General features: G+C 46.6%; 1 protein-coding gene across 6 annotated transcripts in view; it reads left to right on the forward strand.

Moving 5' to 3' along the window:
• Osbpl3 (oxysterol binding protein like 3) overlaps positions 1-24,421 on the forward strand; it is a 173,215-nt gene that overhangs the window by 75,383 nt on the left and 73,411 nt on the right. For all 6 annotated transcript variants that reach the window (XM_038318195.1, XM_038318198.1, XM_038318199.1 and 3 more), the window contains exon 2: positions 12,771-13,005. In XM_038318195.1, coding sequence (XP_038174123.1) covers positions 12,913-13,005 — 93 coding nt within the window. In that variant the 5' untranslated portion in view covers positions 12,771-12,912. The remainder of the gene's footprint in view (positions 1-12,770; positions 13,006-24,421) is intronic.

Here is a 24,421-nt window from a genome sequence, read left to right on the forward strand (position 1 = left end):
TGCGTATGCATGTAAAGCCCAGAGGTCAGCCTTGTGCATCTTTTTCGAGTACTCCTCACCTTATTGTTTTGAGGCAGAGTCTCTCACTGAACTTACAGTTCATAAGACCCAGGGATCCTTCTCTGTCTGCCTCCCTAGTGCTAGGCTTACAGGTGTGTGATGCTGTGATTTTTAATGTAGGCGCTGGGGGCCAAGCTAAGACTTATTCCTATAAGCTAAGTACGTTACTTATTGTACTATCTCCCCAGATCCTGGGTTTTTTGTTTTTGAGACAGTCTCACTGTAAATCCAGCATGATTTTAAACTAGCAATTCACCTTCCAGTGGGCAGGGCTTGTAGACTGTGGGCTGTGACATCCCAACTTCCTAAATGTTTCCTTTGAAATATAGAAAAACAAGTGATCATGACCAACACTGTGGGACGAAGAGAATGGTCCAGTCTTGACTTTCCATTCAGGTATTATAGTCACAGCTTGGGAACTTCTCTACCCCACTCAGAATGTCTACTCATCCCGATCCGTTCTGGCTCTGGGGACCACATGGGCGATCCATGCAGCAGGAAGGATGCCGCCAGTCTACTGGAGAGAACATCTGATTGGAGGGATGGATCGCCACTGTGGACTGAGGAGTGGATCGCCACTGTCAGCCCTATTCAGAAAACGGGATTATTTCAGGCAAGCATGATGCTTACCTAGAACTTGGAAACTTTCCTTGTGCAAACAAGGAAAAAGGCTCTCATTCCCAGGGCATCCTTCTTCTGGCCTAGAACCCAGTCAGAGAGAAAGTGGCTGGCACTAACTGAGGAGCACAGAGGTGATCTGAGTCCTAATGGCAAGGCATGCTTTACCTTCCTAGGGCTGGCATCATTTGTGCTAAATCTGGAGGCTCAAAACTGGAGTAGCTTTAATAGGATTGAATTCTATTTTTCTCTCATTAACTGTCCAGATACAGTCACGTCTGTGCTGGGATGGTGACCAGAAATAATGGCTTTCGTTTCTAGACCGAGTTGTGTGTCCTGGTAGGATGGACCAGAGGCACTGAGTGATGTTTCTACCATCAGGGAACAGTGGACTGTGGAGAGGAAATGGCTCTGGAGGGTGTGCAGGTAGCTGTAGTCCATACCGTTTGATAGGCAGTGAGGATCACAGGGCGAGTGTGTTGGCCAAGAGATTTGCTCACCTGATCAAGAGAGCTGAGTGGAAAATTGATAAGAAGCAGAAAGGAATGAAAACGGGATGGAGTGGAGAATAGTGTGAATGAGGATGTGAAGGAGATGACCCCAGTTGTCCTGAGAGTGTGCAGCCCTAGGCAGGATGCAGACGGTGCTTTCTCAGAGACTGCAGAGCCCCAATGAATGTCATTGCTAGAAGGAGGGTTAATTGCTGATTTCCCACTCCAAGTTTCCTTCTGCTAATTCCTGATGAGCTCTTAACTCCCCCCGTCCCCCTGCCCTGTTTGCGTCTTTAGAAGCCTGAGAGAGTAAGGCAGGGGCTATCACCTTTGCATTTCCTTCCAGCCCAACAGAGAAACATCAACCAGAGATGTAGAGTGGTGGGGACAGGTGACGAATGCCACAAAGAAACATGCTTTAGACATGGCTGAGTACTCTACAGACATTTCAGAGAGGTCACGGAAAAGAAGAAAGGAGAAGGAAGGCACATCTACGAGATTCCCTAGTCTGTGGTCTAACCCGGAAGGATTCCAGTGGACAGGAAGTGTGGGGCACATGCCTGTGGGAATACACGTGTCCACATGAAGAATATGTTCCCGGCTTGACGGTTCCTGTTAGTGATCCTTTTAGTAACTTTTCTAGGGAGTGTAAGGACAAATAAAATGTAGTCTGTAAGTGGGATGTGCACCAGCATCTAGCAGTCAGGATACAAAGTATGACTCAAACTCCAGGAAACATGACTAATACTTTCATAGACCAAAGTAAAGCTGGAGTCCAAAAGAGAAACAAAGCCATTTGGGGATAGGGAGAAGTGGAAGAAAGGTTTCATGGAGAGGGTGCTGGCTCAAATGGTCCAAGGAGGATGGAGGACATTTCTGCAGAGGGGAGAGAGAAAGTGGGCGAGGAGGAATTCTGTGAAGGATAAAAGGATACTATGGTGGGAGGACCGGGTACCACGAGCTTTTATGAGTGTGAGCCTTTGGAGATGGAGTTTGGTAAGAGCAGCTAAAATACAGTTGCTTGGCATCTGCCAAGGACCACGCTGGGCGTTTCATTCATCTTAGAACCTTGTGATGCTTGCCTATCACCAATGCCTGTTTTCAGGTGAGAATGTGACTCACACATTTAGTAGTGTACATTAAATGTCAAAGAGCTGGAGTCCAAAGCCCTCGATCCAACTGTGTTGTGGCAAGTTTCACATAGTGGCCTTGCAGCTCTGCTTACCCTCTGCACATCGGCACTACAGGGCAGGAGAGAAAGCCTGGAAGGTGACTAGGACAATGGACGATAAGCTGAGCTGAAGCAGTGGGAAAAGTTGAGTCATTCGCCAAACCTCATGGGGGCTGAAGCTGGATGGGTAGTTTTGAGAATAAAGGAATATAAAGCCAATTAGAGGTGATGAGTGTCAGGGAGAGCCATACTCTGTGGTATTTGGGGGTCTGGTAGAGACAGTTTGTTGAGATTGGGGGGGGGCATTGTTTGGGAAGTCAGAAGCAGGTGCCAGTTTGACTTCCAAGGGTCAGGAGGTTTGATGTTGGAGGGACCAGTGCAGGGCCACTCAGCAGGCAGGAGGGAGGGGAAAGAGCTGGATGACAGCTGCCTTCAAGACACTGGGCAAAGGTAAAGTTGTCAAAAGTGGAATCTTAGAAAAAGAATTCAATAGCACAAAACTTTAGTAAATACCCATATGACTGGACAAGAAAATAAATAGAGAAGAATCAGGAAGAACTGCTTGGCTCTAAGAAGATGGTCACCTCCTCTTCTCAGCAGCATTGCAAATGATAGCAAAGGTATAAAAACTACCCAAAGCCTAGAGGCAGGCAAATGCATCAGGAACACAGCGCCGACAAGTGGCCTATCATATGAGCAGAACAATCTTACAGCAGGCAAAAAAAAAAATGGGTCACGTGTTAGGTGAAATTGACCAGTTACAGAAAGATAAACACTGAGTGACTCTACTTATGTAAGACATCTGAAATCATTGTATTCACAGAAGTGATGGGTGCCAGGGCCCAGGAGGCGGAAGAGAACAGGAAGTTACTGGTGGGTGCAAAGTTGTGATTTTGCAAGGTGAGTTGTGGAGATCCAGTGTGCAACATTGTACATAGGTACAAGTTAATAAGCCTGTGTGGTACACCTTAAGTCTCCCAACTTCGCATTAAGTATCCTGACCACAGTAAAAGTAAATGTACAAAAACGTATTAGGTGTTATACACACATACAAATATGTGTTTAACTGAACCAGAAAACATACTGTCCAGCACAGAGTCTGGGAAAGCCCCAGGATTGCTGCACAAGCGTGCTAGAATCATGTGTGCAGAGCTGGCTTTTGCAGTGAGCTGGGCTCCCAGGAGAAGCTAAGCATGAATGCAGTTCTGCAAGCCTGGATCCCAGACCTAGGACACAAACAGAAGCTTTCAGGCTTGGTTCTTTTTTTTCACAAAACAGCGACTTGGGCTGTTCCAGCCTCACTCTTCATCCATCTTTGTTCTAAGGTGAGCTAACTGGACAGCACAGCTGAACTTGGGCAACATCACTGTGACCCACAATAGTGAGGTGGCAGGAGGCAGGTACCCAGCTGAGTCAAGGGATCTGTGCTAGTCTGGCCTCAACACACAGCAGAGGAACCGCTCACACTGAGGATAGGAACACATCTGGGTACTGCTTAAGATGTGTGTAGTCCGCCTAGTTTCTGTTTCTGGTTACGTTATTAAATCATCAAAATACCACAGGTACAGTACTCTTATTTCTTCAAGCTGAAACCTGAGGGTTGGAGGGGGAGACCTGTCTCGGGGTCAAGAGAGAAAGATTTCTCAATACCATGGAAATGATTGGGTACTGTGGAATTTGAATAAGCATGGTCCCTATATATGAGGCTTCATTGGCTTCATTGAATGGTCAGTCATCAGGAATGGCACTATTTGAGAAGGATTAAAAGGTGTGGCCTTGTTGGAGGAAATGTGTCACCAGGGGTGGGCTTTAAGGTAGTAGCCGTGGCCCATCTCAGAAGTCTGTGTTTTGGTTTTCTGGAGAGGGACATGAAAAAAATCTTGCCTTGTGACTTAGTGTGGGAATGGGGATTGGAAACATACAGAATTGATGATTCTACCCACAGATTGGAACAGTGGTTCTTAACCTGTGAGTGGTGACTCCTTTGGGGGTTGCATATCATATATTTGCATTATAATTTATAACAGTAGCAAGTTTCTAGTTATGAAGTAGCAACAAAATAAATTTATGGTTGTGGGTCACCACAACATGAGGAGTGATATTAAAGGGTTGCAGTGTTAGGAAGGTTGAGAACCACTGGCTTAGAGAGTGGATAAGCAGCCAGCCAGAATGCTGTGCCTTGGAATGGTGTCCAAGGTCTCCTCCAACCTCCTGAGGGATAAATACCAGATACTCAGGATTTTATGCTGAGGGTGGAATATTAATCTGTGCAAGGGGTGCTTTGCTTGTGCATCCAAGTCGCCTGGAGGACGGGTTGTGTTTGAGATTCTGTAGTCCGTGGTACAGTCTGGGACAGCACATTTCAAATAAGCTCCAATGTGAGGCTGATGCTGTTGGTTCCAGGACCAACCTTTGAAAAGCACATGTCTGGTAGAACACAAGAATATCTGCCATATCACAGTCACAAAAGAAATTTCTGGTCCATGTAAACAGAGACTGCTCATTCATTTCCTGGCTGCCCACATGTGAATAATCACTCAGAAACTATATTAATTACAACACTGCTTGGCCAACTAGCTCTTATATTTTAAATTAACCAATTTTTATTAATCTGTGTATCACTGTGAGGCTGTGGTTTACTGGAAAGGTTCTGGTGAGGTCCTTCTCCTTCAGCAGCTACATGGATGGCATTTCCCTGAATCTGCCTACTCTCTCTCTCTATCTCTGTTTGGATTTCTCGCCTGACTTTATTCTGCCTTGCCATAAGCTGAAATAGCTTCTATATTAACCAATGGTAACCAAACATATTCACAGCACACAGAGAGGAATCCCACATCATCTCCAAAGTAAGAAAAAGACTGAGAATACCAGCTACATGTCTCAAACAATGCACACACACATCACCCTGGGAATGTGTTAAACGATGACCGTGACTCAGAACTATCCAGAAGCAGGTCAACATTAGCATAGTAGAACTTAATAATGATGATGGTATGAGAAAATGGTGAACTCATAAATGCCAGTTAAAGGAAGTAAAAGAGTCTTGTTTAGGAGAAACAAGCCCAGCTTCTCAGCATTTCCTACGACTTGCCAGTCCTAGTGAACTGTAAGGACATTGGAGCCAGAGAGAGCTGTGAGCATCTCTAGCATCAAGGCTCAAAGCCAAATTAATAATTTTAATAGATGAGAATAGTGACATGTATCAAGAACCTTACACTCAGGAGACAGAGGCAGGAGGATCAAGAGTTTCAGGACAGCCTAGGCTAAACAGAGTGCCTCTGTCTTAAGAAACAAACAGGCATGAAGACAGAGACAACAATACAGTTTCAGTGGACTCAAGGCAAGGGAGTGACTGCAACCTTATGTTCTCTCTGGAACAATGGATCTTGTCTTTTAGTAAGGGAAGCACAAAGGCCGATCATGAGCGTTTCCATCTGTGCTCCTAAGGGCTGGAGACGATGCGCTGGAAATGACTAATGAAGAAGCGGCTGCATAGGGTCTGGAGACAGAGCTCAGTGGTCAAGAGCACTTGCTGCTCTTTCAGAGGACCAGGGTCAAGTTCCCAGCACCTGCTTGGGGCATCTCATAGTTACCTGTAACTCCAGTTCCAGGAGTTCTGACGCCCTCTTCTGGCCTCCATGGGCACCTGCATGCATATGGCTCACATGCATACTGTTCAGGCACACGCATACACACAGAGTAAATAACCCTGTGTTTAAAAAGATGTGGCTGTTTGTTTGCTGGGTGGCAGGTGAAAGTGGTAGTCTGTCTGATGTCAGGTAGGGTGGGAAGGTGGCTGGCGCTTTCCTCTCTAGTTGCAGAGAGGAAATGAGAAGCAAGGTATGGAAGTTACAGTGAGATAAATTTCACTTCTAAACATTGGAAAACCGTAGCAACTAAGCCAGAATATTGCACCTATCGTGGGAGGGAGCCAATGGAGCTAATATGCAGTGTCGTAGAAAGAATGCTGGCTTTGGGTGAGAATTCACCCTGGGCTTCCACAATTCTGTGAGTGACTGGGGGTGGGTTTGCATTTTTTGTTCAGTCCATAGTGGCAAATGAATGACCCAGACACAGACTTGGACACTGCTGTCAAGTGCTGTTCACAGCTTCACCCGTGGGCCTTGCTGAAGAGGCTTCTGAAGGACCAGGAAAGAGCTGGTGGCAGAAATGGCATCCTGTCTGGGTAGGCCATGTGGGGCAGGCATCTGGATCTATAGACTCTCGACTCCTGTCTTCCCCGGAGGGAGAGGCTACAGTGAAACATGTTCTTCTGGGAGCCGCCATGTGGGTGCCAGAGTGGAGGCTTTAACTCTGAGCTTCAGTGTCTGTTCCCAGGGACAGTCAGGCACTGTGGTCAGATAGATCAGAAAGATCAGCAAGTACTGCACATAGGTCAGTGCTGCTCATCAATATCTGAGGTGATTGCAGGCCCCACCAGAGCCCAGAACCTTCTGATCCTGAGGCATTTAAGTCACATCACCGAATCTGTCCTTTCCACATGTGTCTGAAGTAGAGTTGTTCTGAGATGTTCTCTGAAAGGGCCCACACCTGTGTCAGGATACTTTCTTTTACCAGAGCATAGGAGTGGGTACCCCACTGAGGTTTTCTGGTGCCAATTCATGGCATAATTTATCTGCTGTACTGAAATATTGCTAGTTATCTAGAACTCTATGCCTCTGTGCCTTCTGGTCTTCAGCTGTGCAAGGAAAACCTGGTCCAGCGTCCTGAGTGCAGACCCCAGCCCTGATAGCTGAACAAGGAGCTGGGTTATAGGCCACTGTTTCCCGTCTCTCATTAACCTTTGCTGTTAGCGTTAACCTGGTGTGTGTGTTTTGTGTGTGTGTGTGTGTGTGTGTGTGTGTGTGTGTGCAGGCATATAAAGGGCAGAGGTTGAGGTCAGGTGCCCTCCCAATCACTCCCCATCTTATTTTTTGAGACAAGGCCCCTTAGTGAATCTGTAGCTTGCCAGTTCAGCTAGACGGATTGCCTAACAAGCCCTAGGGATCCACCTGTCTTCATCTGCCTGGTGCTGGGATTACAGGCCCGCACCATCCCTCCCAGCTTTTCTGTGGGCGCTGGGAATCTGAACCCAGGTGCTCCTGCCTGCATAGCAAGCACATTATAGACTGAGCTGTCTGCCCCACCCTTGTCCTGCTTTGGGGGACAGCCAGTGGTGATGAAATGTGTGACCTTCCCGTTCTTGCTGTATCTTCTTCCAGAGAGCTCATTGCTCTGATGGTTTACAGCTAGGACTCCTCGATTGTGTGTGGTTTGTTGAAATAACTGCTGAATTTCTTTACAGTCCTTATTGGCTTTGGGTTGAAAGAGGCATGGAGGTCTTGGACTGCAAAAGCCAGGAGATGAGGGGATGGGACTCAGCTCTGTCTATTTGGTCCAAACCCGACACCTTAGGTTTTTTTTTTTTTTTTTCATTTCCTTCTTATGGCGTCCTGAGAGACAAAGCGTGCTATTTCCTGTTTTGCGTGGGAAAAAACCCTCCACCAGAACAAGGAAGTGGCTGTCTTTCTAAAGGTACATTCTGAAGTAAGAGAGCACCAGTTCAAACTAGGCTCCTGCCAAGGCGTGTTGTGGCATGCATGCCGCCCTCCGTTCTTTCCCAAATAGTGTCTCCTTTTCATGTGAAATTAAAAAAGAAAGGTTTCCTAGGATCATCTGGTAAATATGTTGGTCTTTATTCTGACCCATTTAAAAAATTTTTTCAGAAGACTTAGTTATTTTATGTGTGTGAGCATTTTGCCTGAATGTATGTCTATGTATCACGTGTGTGTCTAGTGCCCCCAGAAGAGGGTGCGTGAGCCTCTGGAGCTGGAGTTACTGTAGCTGTGAGACACCCTTTGGGAATCAAACCCTGGTCCTCTGCAAGAGTGGCACATGCTGCTAACTGATGGGCCATCTCTCCGGTCCTCTTCCCCACGTTTTGCTAGGACTCTATTCTCTTCGCTCCCCCAAATGGCATATGGTTGCATAAATTATGCTCACTGAACTTGTAGCTACAGCTGGTTTCCCATCTTTTTAAAGAAGCCAAACAGCAGTGAAAAAGGCCGCAGTCCAGCTCTGAGGCCTGGCAAAGTATCTTTACATTGGCGAGGGTGCGCCTGGCTTTTCCCTCAGATGTGGAGACTCCATGCTTTAGAAGAATGGGAGAGTGTGGTCTCTTCCTTCCCAGCTCGACGATGAGGCTGACTTGAAAGCGGGCTGACACCGAATTCTGCCATAGATCAAACACTTGTAAAAGACAACATCCACAAAAGCTTCTAAAACACCCATGAGGCCCCTCCAGCACACCACAAGAATTTGTAGAGATTTATGAGCACATACCTTTACAGGGGGCGGGGACGGGGAGAGAATCAGCTCCAGGAGATTCCAGAGCTTCTGGGAGCTACAGAATGTTCTGTTTCTGAAGCCAGGTGGTAGTTATGCACTCGCGGAAGTCAATTCTATATGCACTCAAAGATTGGCGCTCTTTCCTGGGAAACCTCAGCAAAAGAAAAATGGATATAAATGGCCATTGTGTGTGACAGGGATGCAGTTACATTTTGTTTCGATCAGCATGTTCCTTGAGTTAGATTGAGGTTTTCCCATCCAAGGGTCACTGGGTCAGGTGTGAACACTTGGTCTTCCGTGGGTTGGTCCTCATCTCAGCATCCCAGAGATTCCTGAGTCATCAGCTCAGGCTCCTGGCCCCATGTTCTGCCTGAGGAACTTATCATTCATTACAGCTTTCTTAGGTCAAGACAGTCAAGACAGCTACCAGAAGTAGAAGATGTCCCTTAGTCGAGGACAGCCCTTCCCTACAGTGGCCCATCCTGACCCAACAGAGTTCCTGAGAGAAGATGCAGGGGTCCTTCTTAGCCCCCGTGAGTGGGTGGGGTACTGGTCCCTGTACAATGACCAGCAGAGTGGTGCCTGGGACCCCTACACATGAGACACCGCTCCTTTGTTCTTTGCACTGAGAACTATTCCATCCTCTTCCTCGAATGAGTTTGCTTTGCCTTTTAGAAGGCAGCAAGATCCTAGGGAACAAAATAGCAGTATTTTCCTGGCTCCTACCCTTGGGCTGCTTTAGGAACGGGTATGGGAGGAAACAGGGAAAGAGAAAGGGGTGTGGTCCTGGCAGAGATCTTTACCCGAGTGCCAACTTAAAGAGTATCAGCTTTAGCCCACTTTGAACCTTGGCCTGTTGAGAGTTCCCTCCAGAGTGAGATTGGCCAGGTCAGGAGGTAAAGGTGACCCCGCTCATCAGACCCCTGAGTGGGGTCTGGACTTCTCCTTTGGCAGGGTTTCATGGCTCCCATGACTCATTTTGCAGTCCAAGACATTCTCCCTCCTTCACAGATCACACATACCTCTCCTCCCTTGTTCGCCTTTATCAGAACCTTCGGCTAAAAATCCAAAACCTGGCACACACAGACAGAAGTCTGTGTTAGTATTCCTAGTCTACTGTGAACATGTTGTCATAGTGATGTCTGTTCACACACACACACACACACACACACACACACACACACACACACAATTGTCAAGGATACCTTTGGGTACTTCCCTCCCTTTCTTAGACAATAGGCAACAGTGTTAACACACTATTAGTATGCCCTTCCCGCTTCTCTTGGCACTTTTAAACTAGTTTAATTTCCTCCTAATTCAGTCATACTTAGTCATGCCCTATAAGTAGAGCTAACTTTATGAAGAGCCAATGTTGTTTGCTTTCTGGCTTATTCATTGTTGGGGCCAAATGGTAATGCTATCAGAGATGGAGAGAATGTTAGCGTAACATGGTGCATTGGTTACTTTCCCGCTGCTGTGATAAAACATAAATCAACAAAGGCAACTTATAGACGGACAGCTTTACTTGGGATTATGGTTCCAGAGGGATGGCCTAAGGGACAGGAAGCTGAGGATTCGCATCTTGAATCACAAGCACAAAGCAGAAAGAGTGAACAGCAAGGGACAAGAAGGCTTAAACTCTCAAAGACCAGCCCTAGTGACATGCTCCCTTCAGTAAGGCCACACCTCCTAAAAGCTCCTAAACCAGCTCCCAAAACAGTGCCACCAACTAGGGACCAAGTGTTCAAATGAACCTGGGCTTGGGTGGGGTGTCTCATCAAATCACTATGTATGGAAATTGACTTCTATGACTATAAGGCCCTTAATTTATTTGCTGAGATTTAGATTTCTCACTGTATTGTTTTAATTTTATCTTACGACTTTAATGTAATTATTTTTAGAGTGTAAGCTGCCAGAGAAACATTAAAAGATTTGAGTATTTATTAATTAGTCCCATTTGATGTCCTGTCTAATTGGTTCTTGAACAATCTTCTTTAAAAACTGGACTTGTGTGAACACCATAACTGGATGGGTTGGATAAAACATATTCCACTGTCCACATGTGTGGGGGTAGTTGTGGAATTTGGTTGAACTGTGTTTAGTAAGGTCCTGGCCTTCTGCACCTCAGACCAAACACATTCATTGCTCTTAACTCAAGGCTGCGGATGAAGGTGGTGCTTCCTGGGATGTCTCTATGAAGTCTGAGAGGTTCTCTCTCAGTGTAAGACTCCCCATTGCTGCCTATAACTAGGGCAGCTGGCAGACTCAATAGCTACTTGGAAGTGGACTGCCTGTCTAGGCTTGGTCAGTGATTTTTCCCCACGCTGGGCACTTCGCCATACAGGAGTTCAATGCATCAGAGATGGTGTAATAGCTCTCACTGTAGTGCCTGGCCACTAGGGGCACGCCTCTTTCCAGCTCCACCTTAAAAGGCTCCTCCTGCTATCTGTGATCTGGGTAGTGACCTGACTTCATAGAGGCTCTGTGGTCTTCTCTAGAAAATAGAGATGCTGCTGTTGAAGAATGGGACAGTACTTGTGGGAATCCTTGTTATAGCGTTTGGCAGTGAGTAGCATGTACCCTGTCCACTAATCACTGTTTTAATTACTAGTTTGCTACTAGATGTGGGAAATTCTGTTGTCCCCTTCCCCTCCCGTTTCTGTTACATTGCATTACAGATGTCTTTAGAAGGAATTAAAAAAAAAAATCCTTTGGGGCCAGCCTGGTCTACAGTGAGAATTCCAGGATAGTCATAGATACACAGAAAAAAACATGTCTCAAAAAAACCAAATAAATAAATAAGAAGCAACAAAATATATATTTTAAACAAGGCAGTGGTGGTGCACACGTTTAATCCCAGCACTCGGGAGGTAGAGGCGGGCAGATTTCTGAGTTCAAGGTCGACCTGGTCTATAGAGTGAATTATAGGACAGCCAAGGCTACATGTAGAAACCCTGTCTCAAAAACAAAAACAAAAACCAACAACAACAAAAAAAAACCCCCCAAAACAAAATTAATTAATTAATTAATTAAACAAATAAAATCCTTTGGTATAAGAAACCCACTGCCTTTCTCAAAGAAACAACTCCCCCACAAAAAAAGGAAAAACAACAGCAATAAAACTGAAGCAAATACGTTATTATTCACATTGCATTGACCTCATCTTTCCAACAATTCCAAGTGCCCATTTCAGTGACATTTAGTAGTTTCACAGTGTCACATGATCATTGCTGTGTAGTTCCAGAACATTTCACTACCCCCAAAGGGACCCATGACCATTAAACAGTCACGTCCACTCTGTCCCAGCTCTATGGGCTCGCTGACTCTCTGTAGATGTCATCTTTGCAGACTATCATAACATGGCCTCTTCTGTTTGGCTTCTTTCACTTAGCATGGTGTCTGCAGGGTTCTTCCACATTATAAAATGTGAATCCTTGGTCCTGTTTGGTGTCTGGATGATATTCTCTTACAGGTTTTCTTAGATTTAGTCTATACATTCATCAGTTTAGGGTGCGTCCACCTCTGGTTATTATAAATACTGCTGAAATGAGCAATAGTCTGTAACTTTCTCTTTGAACACCAGTTTCCAATTCTCTAAGGATTGTAAATTCTATATTGTAAATCTAAATTGTAAAACTGTCTATTGTGTAATAATTCTGGGCTTACATTTTTTTGAGAAACCGCCGAACCCCTCTCTGCTGTGCTGTATATTCTATCTGCACACCGATAACAGGGTCTAACTTCCCCACATCCTTCCCAGTGCCCGTTACTTACTATTACTATTATTGTGTTGTTGTCATAGGGATGTGAAATGGTCCCTCACCGTGGTTTAGGAGTGTTTTGTAGTACTGGTTTCATATGTATCTGTATTCAAATGTATACTAATGTTCTTAAACCTGTCATATTTCAGAGCTACGTGAAAAACCGTATATATCTCCCCATGGGGGAGTTGCAGAGTTTTTTGACCACAGGAGTCTATAATATGTGGTATGGCCTCGCTAAATAGCTAAATAGCTAAATAGAGGTGACGTCTAACCTCTGCAATTCTTTAGCCTCTCCAATTACTTTTCTGTTGGTTTCAGGGATTTCCTCCGAGACATCCAAAATGGTCTTTAGACACACCGGCTAGGAGCTGACACCTGCCTGCGTGGCCTTTGTCCTCTCGGCCTCACCGTCTTCTATGGCATTTTGGCTGCGCTGAGCCCAAGTGACCAGCTCTTCATAATGAGTGATGAGAAGAACCTGGGTGTGTCCCAAAAATTGGTTTCTCCTTCAAGAAGCACAAGCAGCTGTTCCTCCAAGCAAGGAAGCCGACAGGTAACCCTTGAACCCTTGTTGCTCTTCAAATGCAAAACTGAATCAGAAGGCTCTGCTGGCAAAGGTGTGTGTCTCCTTTGGAGACTCCATCTCTCAGTTCAAGAGCAAGCACTTGTTCACATACCTGGTTACAGGATGAGAATCGATTCGTGTTCACCCGGGTACTGAGAGCTGCATCTGGCTCTTTGTGTTGTTTACTCTGCCTTTGCAGCTGTGTGCCCACACAGGCGCCAGCATTCCCAGTTCCCTCCCAGGGAAACGGAATTATACCAGCCAGAGTACCTGCCCCAGAGAGGACCAGATGCCAAACCAAAACCCTACCTCTTTTACTTCAGGACCCTCCTTTTCTTTTTGAGAGATTTATTCATTTTCATTTTTTGTGGATGGGTGTTTTGCCTGCGTGTTTGTTTGTGCACCACATGTGTATAGCGTATGCAGAGGCTGGAAGACGGCATTGGTTCCCCTGGAACTGGAGTTGTTATACTGGTTGTCAGTTGCCATTGTAGGTGCTGGGAACTTAGCTCCGGTCCTCAGCAAGCGTGGCAATGAATGCTTTTAACTGCTGAGCCATCTCTCCAGCCCTCCCACCTTCTCTTATACCCTATCAACCAACATAAGCAGCAATCACGTATCCAATCATCAAACAGCCACAGCCCCCCACTCCAGCTTCCTTCTATCCACCAAGCGTTTGAGAAAAGCTTCTACCTCCAGATTGCCTGTGAGGAGCTTAGTCCTCTCCTGCTTCCTTTTCTAATGGGCTGAGGAAAGCCAGTCAACGGGGAAAGAGTGACAGGCAGAGAGCCGTCAAACAGGACAGAATTAAGTCCTAAGGAACTGGCTGTGGTCACTGGTGGCTTCGCGGTTTCCTTTCCAAGGAAAGGTGAATCTGGCTTTGTTGGCAGATCAGCTAGTGTCCAATCTGGGGCAATAAGGGATATCAGTGACTGTGATCTAGCCTGCTTCACTAAATCAGGATGGGGAGGCACAGGGGATAGACAAGAAAGCTGGATTTTTCAACCTGAGAGGCCTTGGAGCTGTTCAGTATTTACTGGCTCAATGGGCATTCCCTTTGCCCTGTGGGAAGTTCTGGCCTAAGAATTTGCTTTTGTCCAGACTTCGAAGCAATAATTAAGCCGTGGCCCTCCTCAGGAACGTTGCACAATGGTGACTCAGCTAAGTATCTCTTAGTTTGAACATTTGTCTCAGTCAGGGAGCTTGCCACCCACAGGTCCATGAATCTCGACACATTAAAGTTTGCTGTGAGCTTGACATGTAGGGAGCCCTTTAAGATCTCTTTTGAGAGTTAACAAAGAGTGTGGGCTTTTTGTTTATTTTTATTTTTTTTAGTATTTATCTTTGTGTGTCTGTGGGTGCGTGTGTGCATGCCTGCGTGTGTGCTCGCATGTTTCTGTTGGTGAATATGGCTGCACCTCTGCCATGATGTGCATGTGGAGGCTGGAGGGCAATCGCAGTGTAGATTCTCACCTTCTGCCTCATTTGAAACAGTCTCATGGTTTCTCTGATGCTTACACCAGGCTAGTTGGCCATAAACCTCCAGGGACTCTCCTATCATCTCTGCTTCTCATCTTGTCTGAATGCTGACGTTTCAGATGCTTGTGTTGTGACATGTCTATAGCGAGCACCTCAGGCCCTCATGTTTGTGTGGGGGGTGGCTAAGTGTGCGTTTGTTTGTCAGGCTGGCACAAACTCAGGTCATCTCAGAAGGTGAAACCTCAGTTGGCAAAAATGCCTCCATTAGATTGGCCTGTAAACAAGTCTATGGGGGCATTTTTTTGATTAATGATTGTGGGCACTAATCATTAATTAGTGTGGACAATAACGCCCCTAGGCAGATACCCCTCGGTTGTATAAGAAAAACAAACCAAGCAAGTCACAGGGAGCAGGCCAACAAGCAGCATTCCTCCATAGTTTCTGCTTCAGTTCTTGCCTCCAGGTTCCTGCCCTGCTTGGGTTCCTGCCTTGGCTTCCCCCAATGATGGACTGTAATCAGGCTGTGTAAGCCAAATAAACTCTTTCTTCCACAAGTTGCTTTTGGATGTGGTCTTTCTCATAACAGAGGAAGCAAACTAAAACATGTGACAAGCACTTTTCCCCACTGACCTAACTCCCCTGCCTCTGGGATATTTTTCTAAAGACTGAATTTGTTGCTGACTAACGCACCATAGGTCCTGAGAGATCTGTTCTCCTGGGAATGGCTGTGCCTGCCCACTTGGCCAGCACTCAGAACTGGGGAAGAGTGTGATTTGTCTCCCACCCTGGCCACTTAACTCCATGCAGCATGTCTCATTCTGTCCTCCTTTGCTCCACAGCGAGGACAGGTCCTGCCAAGTAGCAAGCGTGACAGCCCCGCAAGAACTGTGGCTTTTCCATCCTCACTCTGTCTAACGTGTTCATTAAGATTGGTTGATTGGGCTTTCACAATGCTCTTTTCCCTCCCAGTTTCCATAGAAACAGCAAGAGTGTCCCACCCAGTGTGTCAATGTTTCTTGGCCATGCATCGTGGTCATCTTTTATAGTAGACCTTCTGCTTTGATCTGTGTAGTCAGCACACACAGTTGCCTTATGTGCTGGTCAGGGTTTTGTCAGCTTGGCACAAACTAGTGTCACCTGGGAGGAGGGACCCTCCACTGCAGAATTGCCTCTAGCGGACTGACCTGTACATATGTTTGTGGGACGTTGACTTGATTGCTGGTTGATGCAGGAGGGACCAGCCCACTGTGGGCGGTGCCACCCTTGCACATGCGGTCCTGGATGGTATGAGAAAGCAAGCAGATCCGGCCATGGGGAGCAAGCCAGTGAACAGTGTTCCTCCAGGTTCCTTCCTTGGGTTCCTGCTCTGACTTCCTTCAGGAACGGACACATCAGGACATGGAAGCCCAACAAACCCTTTCCTTTCCAAGCTGCTTTTGGTGTGGAGCACAGCAGAGGAAAGCAAACGAGAACACTTCATTAGCATGAATGTTAATGTTTGCTCCATGACAGAGAAAGTAGAGAATTCAATATATTTAGTTTACAGCTAGCTTGAATTTAGTTATAAAACCCCTATTTAATTTGGAGGGACCATGTATTGAGTCTCCCCACCGTCCCATTTTCAGACAAAGGAAAGTGTTCTGACCCAGGACATGATGCCCCTGTCACCACCAGTCTCTGTCCGTCTCACACACTGGCCTGGGTACCACCCGGGTCTCAGGAGCTTGGGCGCTCTCCCTTGCTGGCCCTTTGGGGACTCAGCTGCTCCCACTGCATCTGTCAGTTGCTAAATAAAGCGCACAGTGCATTTCCAGCCTCATCACAGGAAGTACGAGCTAGATGCTTAAAGCGGCAAGATTTCCACATCACAGGCTGAACCGGAGGAATGTTAAAATGCTAGCTAGGGAGGACATGTGCGGTCACCTCCTTATACTGAAGGTGCCACTTTGAAACCCTTTCGGTTGCCCTGGGCTTTCCTCTTCTTCGGAGTGGGTTTGTCCCCTGTTGATGTCACTGGCCATTATCCATGGTGCCAGCCTTCCTTGTGTGCTCTGGACTGTGGTAAGAGCCTCATCTTGCCTGTCCCCTGTGAGATCTACAGTCACCCGCCTTGGTTTGGGATGTGCTGTTGCCGCCCTTCCACTCCCAGGGACACTGATCCAGGGCAAGTGTCACCTTGCATTGGGACTCGTTTCCACGTGAGAATAGAATGTCCCAGATCCCCAGAAGACCAGGAGATAACCTGGCCCAGGTTCAGCTGCCTCCTTCCATCTCCCTGGATGAGCAGATGGCAAAGCCTCCTCTCTCTGTGCTGTGGGGACTTCCTCTGAATCATCTCGATTTGTAGCAGCGAGGGTGGGGAAGGGTTAGCTCCCCTAGCTCCCAGAAGTCAGCCAACCAACACCTTTGCCTGCAGTTTGCTTTACATTTAAGCTTTGTTTCAGATCCATGGAGATTTTCAAACTTGCAAAAACATAATCCCACTCCATAGCTTTATTGAGGTGTAGCTAACAAATGAATATTATATTTACTTATGGCTATACTGTGCTGTTTTGATATTTGCGTACAGTGTGAGTGATCAACACAGGCCAGAGAGCAAACAGATAACAAACTCCCAGTCATCCTTCCATGTTGTGTCTGGAGTGTGGATAACAAGCGCATTTGAGATCTTCTCTCCTGGGCTGGGGAGATGCTCAGTGTGTGGCGTGTTCAAGCACGTGGGTTTAATCCCCAGGACCCACATTAACATTGGGCGTGGTGACAGACACAATGAAATCAGTGCTGGGGAGGTAGAGATAGACAGATCTCCAGTTCACTGGCCAGCCTCACCTAGTAGGTGAGCTCCAGGCTAATGAGAGACCCTTTCTCAAAAATAAGGTGTTCTCCTCCTGACGTTAAACATCTGAGAGTGTCCTTCTGGCCTCCGTCTGCACATGTGTGAACCTGTCCTCTGGTCTCATCCGCACACATGAACATGAGAACATGCACAGACATAGAGATCTACTGTCCTGGGAAATGTCACATACTGTCTTCCCACGGTATTCACAAAGGTATTGGTTCCAGGAGCCCCACTGACAGCAGAATTTAAGAATGCACAGCCCCTTTGTGTGAAATGCCATAGCTTTCATCTCTCAAGAAGACCGCCCTCCTCTCTTCTGCAGGTGGTCTAGATTCCTGAGAGAAAACACCGTGGTAGCGGTAGGTATACACTATATTCAGGGAATGATGGCGGGAGAGAAGTCTGTGCATGTTTGGGCACAGTTTCTCCCGAGCATTTTCAGTCTGTAGTTGGTTGACTCCAGGGTTGGCAGAGCCCGGGGAAGGGCAGTGTGATTTTTCTCACCAATTCTTCCCATGTTGCACCTTCGATCTTCAGGTTTTCCTGTCCCTGAATGACGGGAACTTTGAGCTTTGACCCTACACCCCCATGTCTTCTCGTCTACTAGTGTGTGGCACTGTAATCCTACCTTCTGCTTTGGAGAGCTCTAGATGACACGTGTACGCAAGATGACGCAGAGTGTGCCTTTCGGTGCCCAGAGTAGTGCCTTCCATTTCTTCCATGTTGTCACCAATGGAAAGAGTTCATCCGTTTTAAAGGCAGAATAATGCTTCTTTCCAAAAAGTATATTGTGTGTGTATATATATGAATATTTGTTGTGTGTGTGCATATGCATGTGCATGTGTGGGTACATGCTAAATGTACTAAATATGTATACATACTACATTTTTGAGACTTCTTTTTTTACTACATGAATGTATAAGACAGCCTAGATGTTTGCAGCTTTACCTGTTTTCACTTTGCTTGGAGTCTGGGCGGCTGCAGGAAGAGGGCACTAAGAGCTTGACTCGAAACATATAGCCATCTTGCACAGATGCATATGCACACACATTACACAGACACCACACATTTTGCACACATTCACATACACTACAGACACCACACACATGCATGCCACTTTCACATGTGTCATACACACAAATTTTTTAAATAAAAAATAAAACATCCTCTTGGTCAGGAGACTTAGTCTTTCTAAATCCTTTTCTCTTAAGATTTCATCTCACACAGTCAACTGGCCAACAATGTCTATACCTCTGACTTGCTTTCTTCTGTTCCTTAAACTGAATTTGCCTGTCTTTGATTCTTGAATTGACTTGATCTTGTCCTTTCTATAACAGACTCAATGTGTAAAATATTAGGGAGTTATGGATTCCTGTGTAGATTCCCCCACCATGTATCTCCTATTTTCTCCCCCACTACTTCCATGTATATTCCCCCACCCATGTATCTCCCTCCCACTTCCATGTAGATTCCCCCACCCATGTATCTCCCTCCCACTTCCATGTAGATTCCCCTACCATGTATCTCCCTCCCACTTCCATGTAGATTCCCTCATCCATGTATCTCCCACTTCCATGTAGCTTCCCCCATGATGTGTCTCCCACTTCCATGTAGATTCCCCCATCCACGTATCTCTCGTCCTGTGTATATACTTCCCAGTTAATGTATAGTGTTGAATGAACTTGCTTTCTTGAGGGAGAAGAGGAGAACTAAGTGACATAGCTCATCCAAGTGCTGGGCTGGCTCATGAGGGCATTCAGTGCACGTGAGTTAAGTTAATGAATGAATAGGCATGCAGTTGTTGGGTAGAAAGATTCCAGTGCAGACTCTTCTGTGGATTCATGAAGTAGGTGAACGGTAGAGAGTTGCTATTTTTAAATTTATAAAATATGAGTAATTCCAATTTCCCTTTGTCTTTTTCCCACTGCCCCCCTTCCATTCCTGCCTAGAAATTTCAAAGTAATGCATATAGAAGGCACAGCTAGACAAAATGAATGGGTATGGCTTGTCTTTACTAGAAGAGCCCTATAGCCAAGTTTTCTTTTTTTTCTTCAACCACTTCTATTGAGAAGCTGCTACTGAAAGTGCTTGAGCAGATATAAGTACAAAGGCTGTGAAGGACAGAGGAGCCAAACAGAGCATTGTGGACCAGAAACCGACTGACGCAAAGCCTTGGGTGGCACAGCTTCCATTCCTTAATGAGTTGTTAGCTTTTGCCATGAAAACCGGAAATGAGAAAGTTTAGCTCTGCCACCACAGTTCACGAGCGCTGCACCCGCCTCAGCCTGGGACTGAAAAGACAGCAATCTATTTCTGGAATAGTTCCCCCACAGTGACACGGCTTGCTCTTGTCACCCTCTGTCCCTGGGCTGATCTTTGGTGGCAGTTGAGTTCCGTCGAGGTCACCTGATGAGAGGTAATTTATGCAGGCTAGTAGATTCTGCTACACTTCAGAACTCACAACCAGCCCCAGCTCAGTGCCAGAATCTGTAGGACAGGCAGGGTGGCAGGGGGAGAATTTGCCAAGCTTTGCATGGTTAATTAAAATTCAGTGTTCAGGTGTTGATGTTTTCAGTTGAGTATTGAACATGCTGAGATCCAAGCCGGGTGTGGTGGGGCATGCCTGTAATCATAGCACTTGGAGGACTGAGGCAGGAGGATTGCAGGTTTGGTATCAGGCTGGGCTATAGGACTTAGGTCAAGGAGGAGGAAGAGAAAAGAGAGGAAGAAAAGGAGGGAAATTTACTTAGTCCATTGTTTTATTTTCTTCAGAGGCACTGAATTTGATCAGGTTCCTTTTGAAAGTGTAGACTATATCAGCACTACAAGACATTAAGGAGGTGTGACCGTGGGATCCTCCTGACCTGTCACCTCGTCTGTCTTCTGGTGGCGTCTTGGTTCCTTTCTTGTTGAATCTTTCTTGTGGTTATCTGAGACTGATGATTTCTAAAGAATAAAGAATAGTTTACTTCGCTCTGGAGTCAAGGAAGTACAAAGGCAAGCCGGATGCTATGGTTGAACTCTTGGCAGAAAGTGCAAGAGGCAGCTGGGCAGTGGTGGCACACGCCTTTAATCCCAGCACTCGGGAGGCTGAGGCAGGCGGATCTCTGTGAGTTTGAGCCTGGTTCACAAGAGCTAGTTCCAGGACAGGCTCCAAAGCTGCAAGAGAAAACCTGTCTGGGGCAGGGAGCGGGGAGTGTAGGAGGCAAAGCAGGGGGAAAGCCTGTAACAGCCTTTGTGACAACCTGCTTTGGGTGACTAAAGTCACCCCAGAAAGAAAGGCAGCCTTCCCCCTTTTAATGGCTTTGGTGCAGATCTTTGAGAGCACTGGGGCCTTTCTGGGTCCTGATGTGTGTGACTCAAGGACTAAGTGTTGGGCAATCAGTGGCCAGCAGGGGGTCAGTTTGAGACAGTAGCCCCATTTCATGCTGATGAAGGTTAAAAACAGAGGTACCATGAGGCTCTAAGCAAAGGAAAAGCAAGCTTCACTAAGTGAAAAATTTAAGAAAATGGAGACTCTTGAGAGTGGGAGGAGTCCCACAGGGGAGGGGGAAACAAGCAACTGAGCTACCCCAGGGCTTTTTATAAGACTTCAGTAGAAAGCAAAGACTGAGGTCATTTCTATTAGGCCTGGGTAATTCTCTGGGCCTATCATAGGCCAAGCTATGGAACCCACGACACTCTGAGCATATTCCTCCAGTGTAACCAGGGAGGTGACCAGGCCCTGCTCACAGGCTGCTCGCCCAGTTGTGGTGGTGGAGTGGTCTCACATCAAAGCCGCCATCTGTCTGCTTTGGCTTCCGCTTTGTTAGCTGCTGACCTTGGCTCATCTATCGGTCTCCAGCCTGGCCAGCATTGTGAGTCACCAGCTTTTCAGATGTTGCTCATCTCTGACCTTGCTGACTGATAATTGAAATATTTTTCCCTTTGTTCTCACATTTACATGTCCAGCTTGTAGTTTTACCGTGGGCCTTTTCCGTATTACTGCCTGGGAAGAGCTACTCCTGCTTCAACTTATCACTTCTTAAAGGCCATCCCTCCCGTGCCCCACAGTGACAAAGTTCAACATGAGTTTCAGGAGATCGAGGGATATATTAATAGCAAATAGTCATAGAAAATCAAAGGCAGCAAGCATTAGCTTTGGAGCCAGAGGGCCTGAGCTTAAATCTTAGAGAATTTATAACCTGTCCAGCTTTGGACAGGTCCCACCCTCTCTGTGCCTTAGTTCCTTACTGGGTTGTACAAATTGCCTGATTACACTGGACCTTGTGTGGAAGTACCTGACAAACAAACCACTCTCTTTCTCCAAATGTCAGTCCCTGGGACCCTCAAGGTGTCCCACAGGTGACTGCTTCCTTGCCTCATCCTCCCAGTGTGGGGTAGTGGCAGTGGAGAGGCTCAGCATGTATTTAGGCCACAGTAAGGAAGAGTAGGTTAGGACCACCAGGAGCATCTCTGTATCTTCTGGTATCTCCTCACCCGTCTTCTGGAATCCCAGAACAAATCCTGAGGTTTGGATTCTTTGTCATGGAAAGGCCATATGGCCCAGACATGTTAACGGTTGTTGGAAAGCACTGTCTTTAGACGCTGGAGGCGCCTTCAGAAGTCCCCATGTCCTGTATAAATGCCACCTTTAGCCAGCACCTCTGCGAGTATGGGGAAGAACAGGGTGGATGAGAGAAGTAGTATGTGGCCCCTTCGCTTGGAGCGGTCTTTTTCCGGTCATCCTAGCAGAGAAAAAGACCCCGCTGTCTATTTCTGTCTTTATTTTCCAGACTTATTTTTCACCCCCTTTACTTCTTTTTCCTACCAGCCTTTCGGCCACAACTATGTTGTAATGTTATGTTCTAGATGTAGGAAGGGTGGAACAGAATAAGACTTAATTCACAGGGAATTTTCACACCGAGTCTTGTAGAGAAGCAAACATGTGGTATGGGAAGAGGTTAAAGCATCAGCTAAGGTGATTCTTGTTCTTCTCTGTGTCTACAGAGGACAGGCTGTTGTTATACACCTAACCCAAGAGGAGAAAGTGAACCCTAAACACTTCCAAAGTTCTCAACCTGTCTGATCCGATCTGCAGCTCTGGAATAAAAGGCAGAAAGCAGAGGCCTAAGAGACGGCCCAGTGGTTAAGAGCGCTGGGTGCTCTTGGACGGGATCTGGATTTAGTTCCCAGCACTCACATGAATGCTCACAGCTAACTGTAACTCTAGCTCCAGCCGGTTCAGCATCCTCTTCTGTTCTGAAGCACACATGACACAGACGGACATACATACAAGCCAGCACTCATACATAAAGTTAAAAATGAAATTAAAGAAAAACAAAAAAGATAGCTTTCTGTGTTTTAGAATCACTGCCTTGATAAAACCTTCTTGAGGTACCTTAAGGAAATGAATGTATTTCTCTATGATAGGCAGTAGCCGTAGTGCGGGTCACAGGATGGAAGGACCAGAATCCAAGTGTTCCAGCATGTCTTCCCAGCTGTGCAGCACCTGGATCACTCTTCAGAAGTTTGAGATGCAACCTTGAGCTGAGCTGGCTCAGCAATTCTTTCTCGTGGGAGAGAAAACGTGCTTCAATAATTTGGTGATGCCAAAATGCTGATGGCAGGCAAGATGGCTCAGTCACCAAAAGTATTTGCCACACAAGGCTAATGACCTGAGTCAAATCCCAGGAACCCACCCATAAAAGCAAGACGTGGTGGGCAGCATCTATAATCCCTATCTCCTACCAGGAAGTGGAGGCAGAGACAGGAGAGTCACCCACAAGCTTGAAGTGCAACCAGTCTAGAGTGTGCCGTGCGGCAGAAACGAGAGGCCTTGCTTCAACATTGATGGAGAGAATTTACTCCTGACAGCTGTCCTCTGACCTCTACGAGCACACTGGCATGCACACTCTCACACACACACACTCATATACACACACACCTCTCTCTCTCACACACACACACACACATACACACACTTACACACACACACAAATAATAAATAATAATAAAAAAAATTCTAATGGCCCAGAAGTGACAGTGCAGGAAGCAGGACAGGGCCACACAGAAGGTACCTAGACACTGGTGATAGAATAGTAGGCATTATGCAGAGGACACTAAGAATAAGCTGGCATCCCTCTGGACACTGGCCCTGGCACTGAGTCCAGCCATGTTCCCTCTGTGCCAGTAACAGGCCTACCTGAGTCAAATGTCCTGGTACATTTCTACCTCATTGTCTCTTCCACCTGGGCTAGTGGGCTGACTACTGGCCCCCTACAAGACAGATCCACATCTTCACCCTCATAACCTGCAGAGGTGACATGACATGGGTTAGAAAGGGGCCTTGGTAGATGTGTTCATTTAAGGGCCTTGAGAAGGGCAGGAACTCTGAGTTGTCCGGATGAGAACGCCACATGGGAGAGACACAGGAGAGGCCATGATGTGAACATGGCGGCAGGTGTGTCTGTAGTAACAGGCCAAGGAACCGCAGGGAAGCCGCGTCCCCCAGAGACCAGGACAGTCCCAACCAGATTCTCCCCTGGAGCCTCCAGAGGGAGCCTGGCTCTGCTTACTCTGGGCTTGAGATTTCTTTCCTTCAGCCCTGTTAAAGAATTTTAAACTTCAGAGTGGGGTGGTGGTAGAGCAGGCCTTTAATCCTAGCACCCAGGAGGCTGAGAGAGGAGGAGCTTAAGTCTGGGGGCAGCCTGGGCTATATAGCGAGACCTCGTCTCAAAATCAAAAACAGAGAGGTTTGTTGGTTGTAAGTTTAAGCCACCAAGTGTGTGGCCATTTGCCAGGATAGCTTCAGAAAATTAATTCTCTCTGCTTAGAGTCTCAACTGAAGCCCTTGGTTCAAGGGGACCACCCTTGGGGATGGTGCTAGTCTGAGCTCACCTGCCGTGGCACACGAACTCCTCACTTGGCACCTGTAGGTTTCCAATCTGTGATGCCCTTTCATCTTTCATGTGTACTGACTTCCCGAGTGGCATTGCTTGGTGCTGTGTCTTGGCATTTCTAGTGCAGGCGCTAAATATGAGACCTTAGTGTACAGAGGGTTTGTCATATTAAATGCCTATTACCCTTGCCTGTGATTCCAAGTTA

The sequence above is a fragment of the Arvicola amphibius genome, chromosome 2 (genome assembly GCF_903992535.2).
Source record: "Arvicola amphibius chromosome 2, mArvAmp1.2, whole genome shotgun sequence".
Taxonomy (NCBI): domain Eukaryota; kingdom Metazoa; phylum Chordata; class Mammalia; order Rodentia; family Cricetidae; genus Arvicola; species Arvicola amphibius.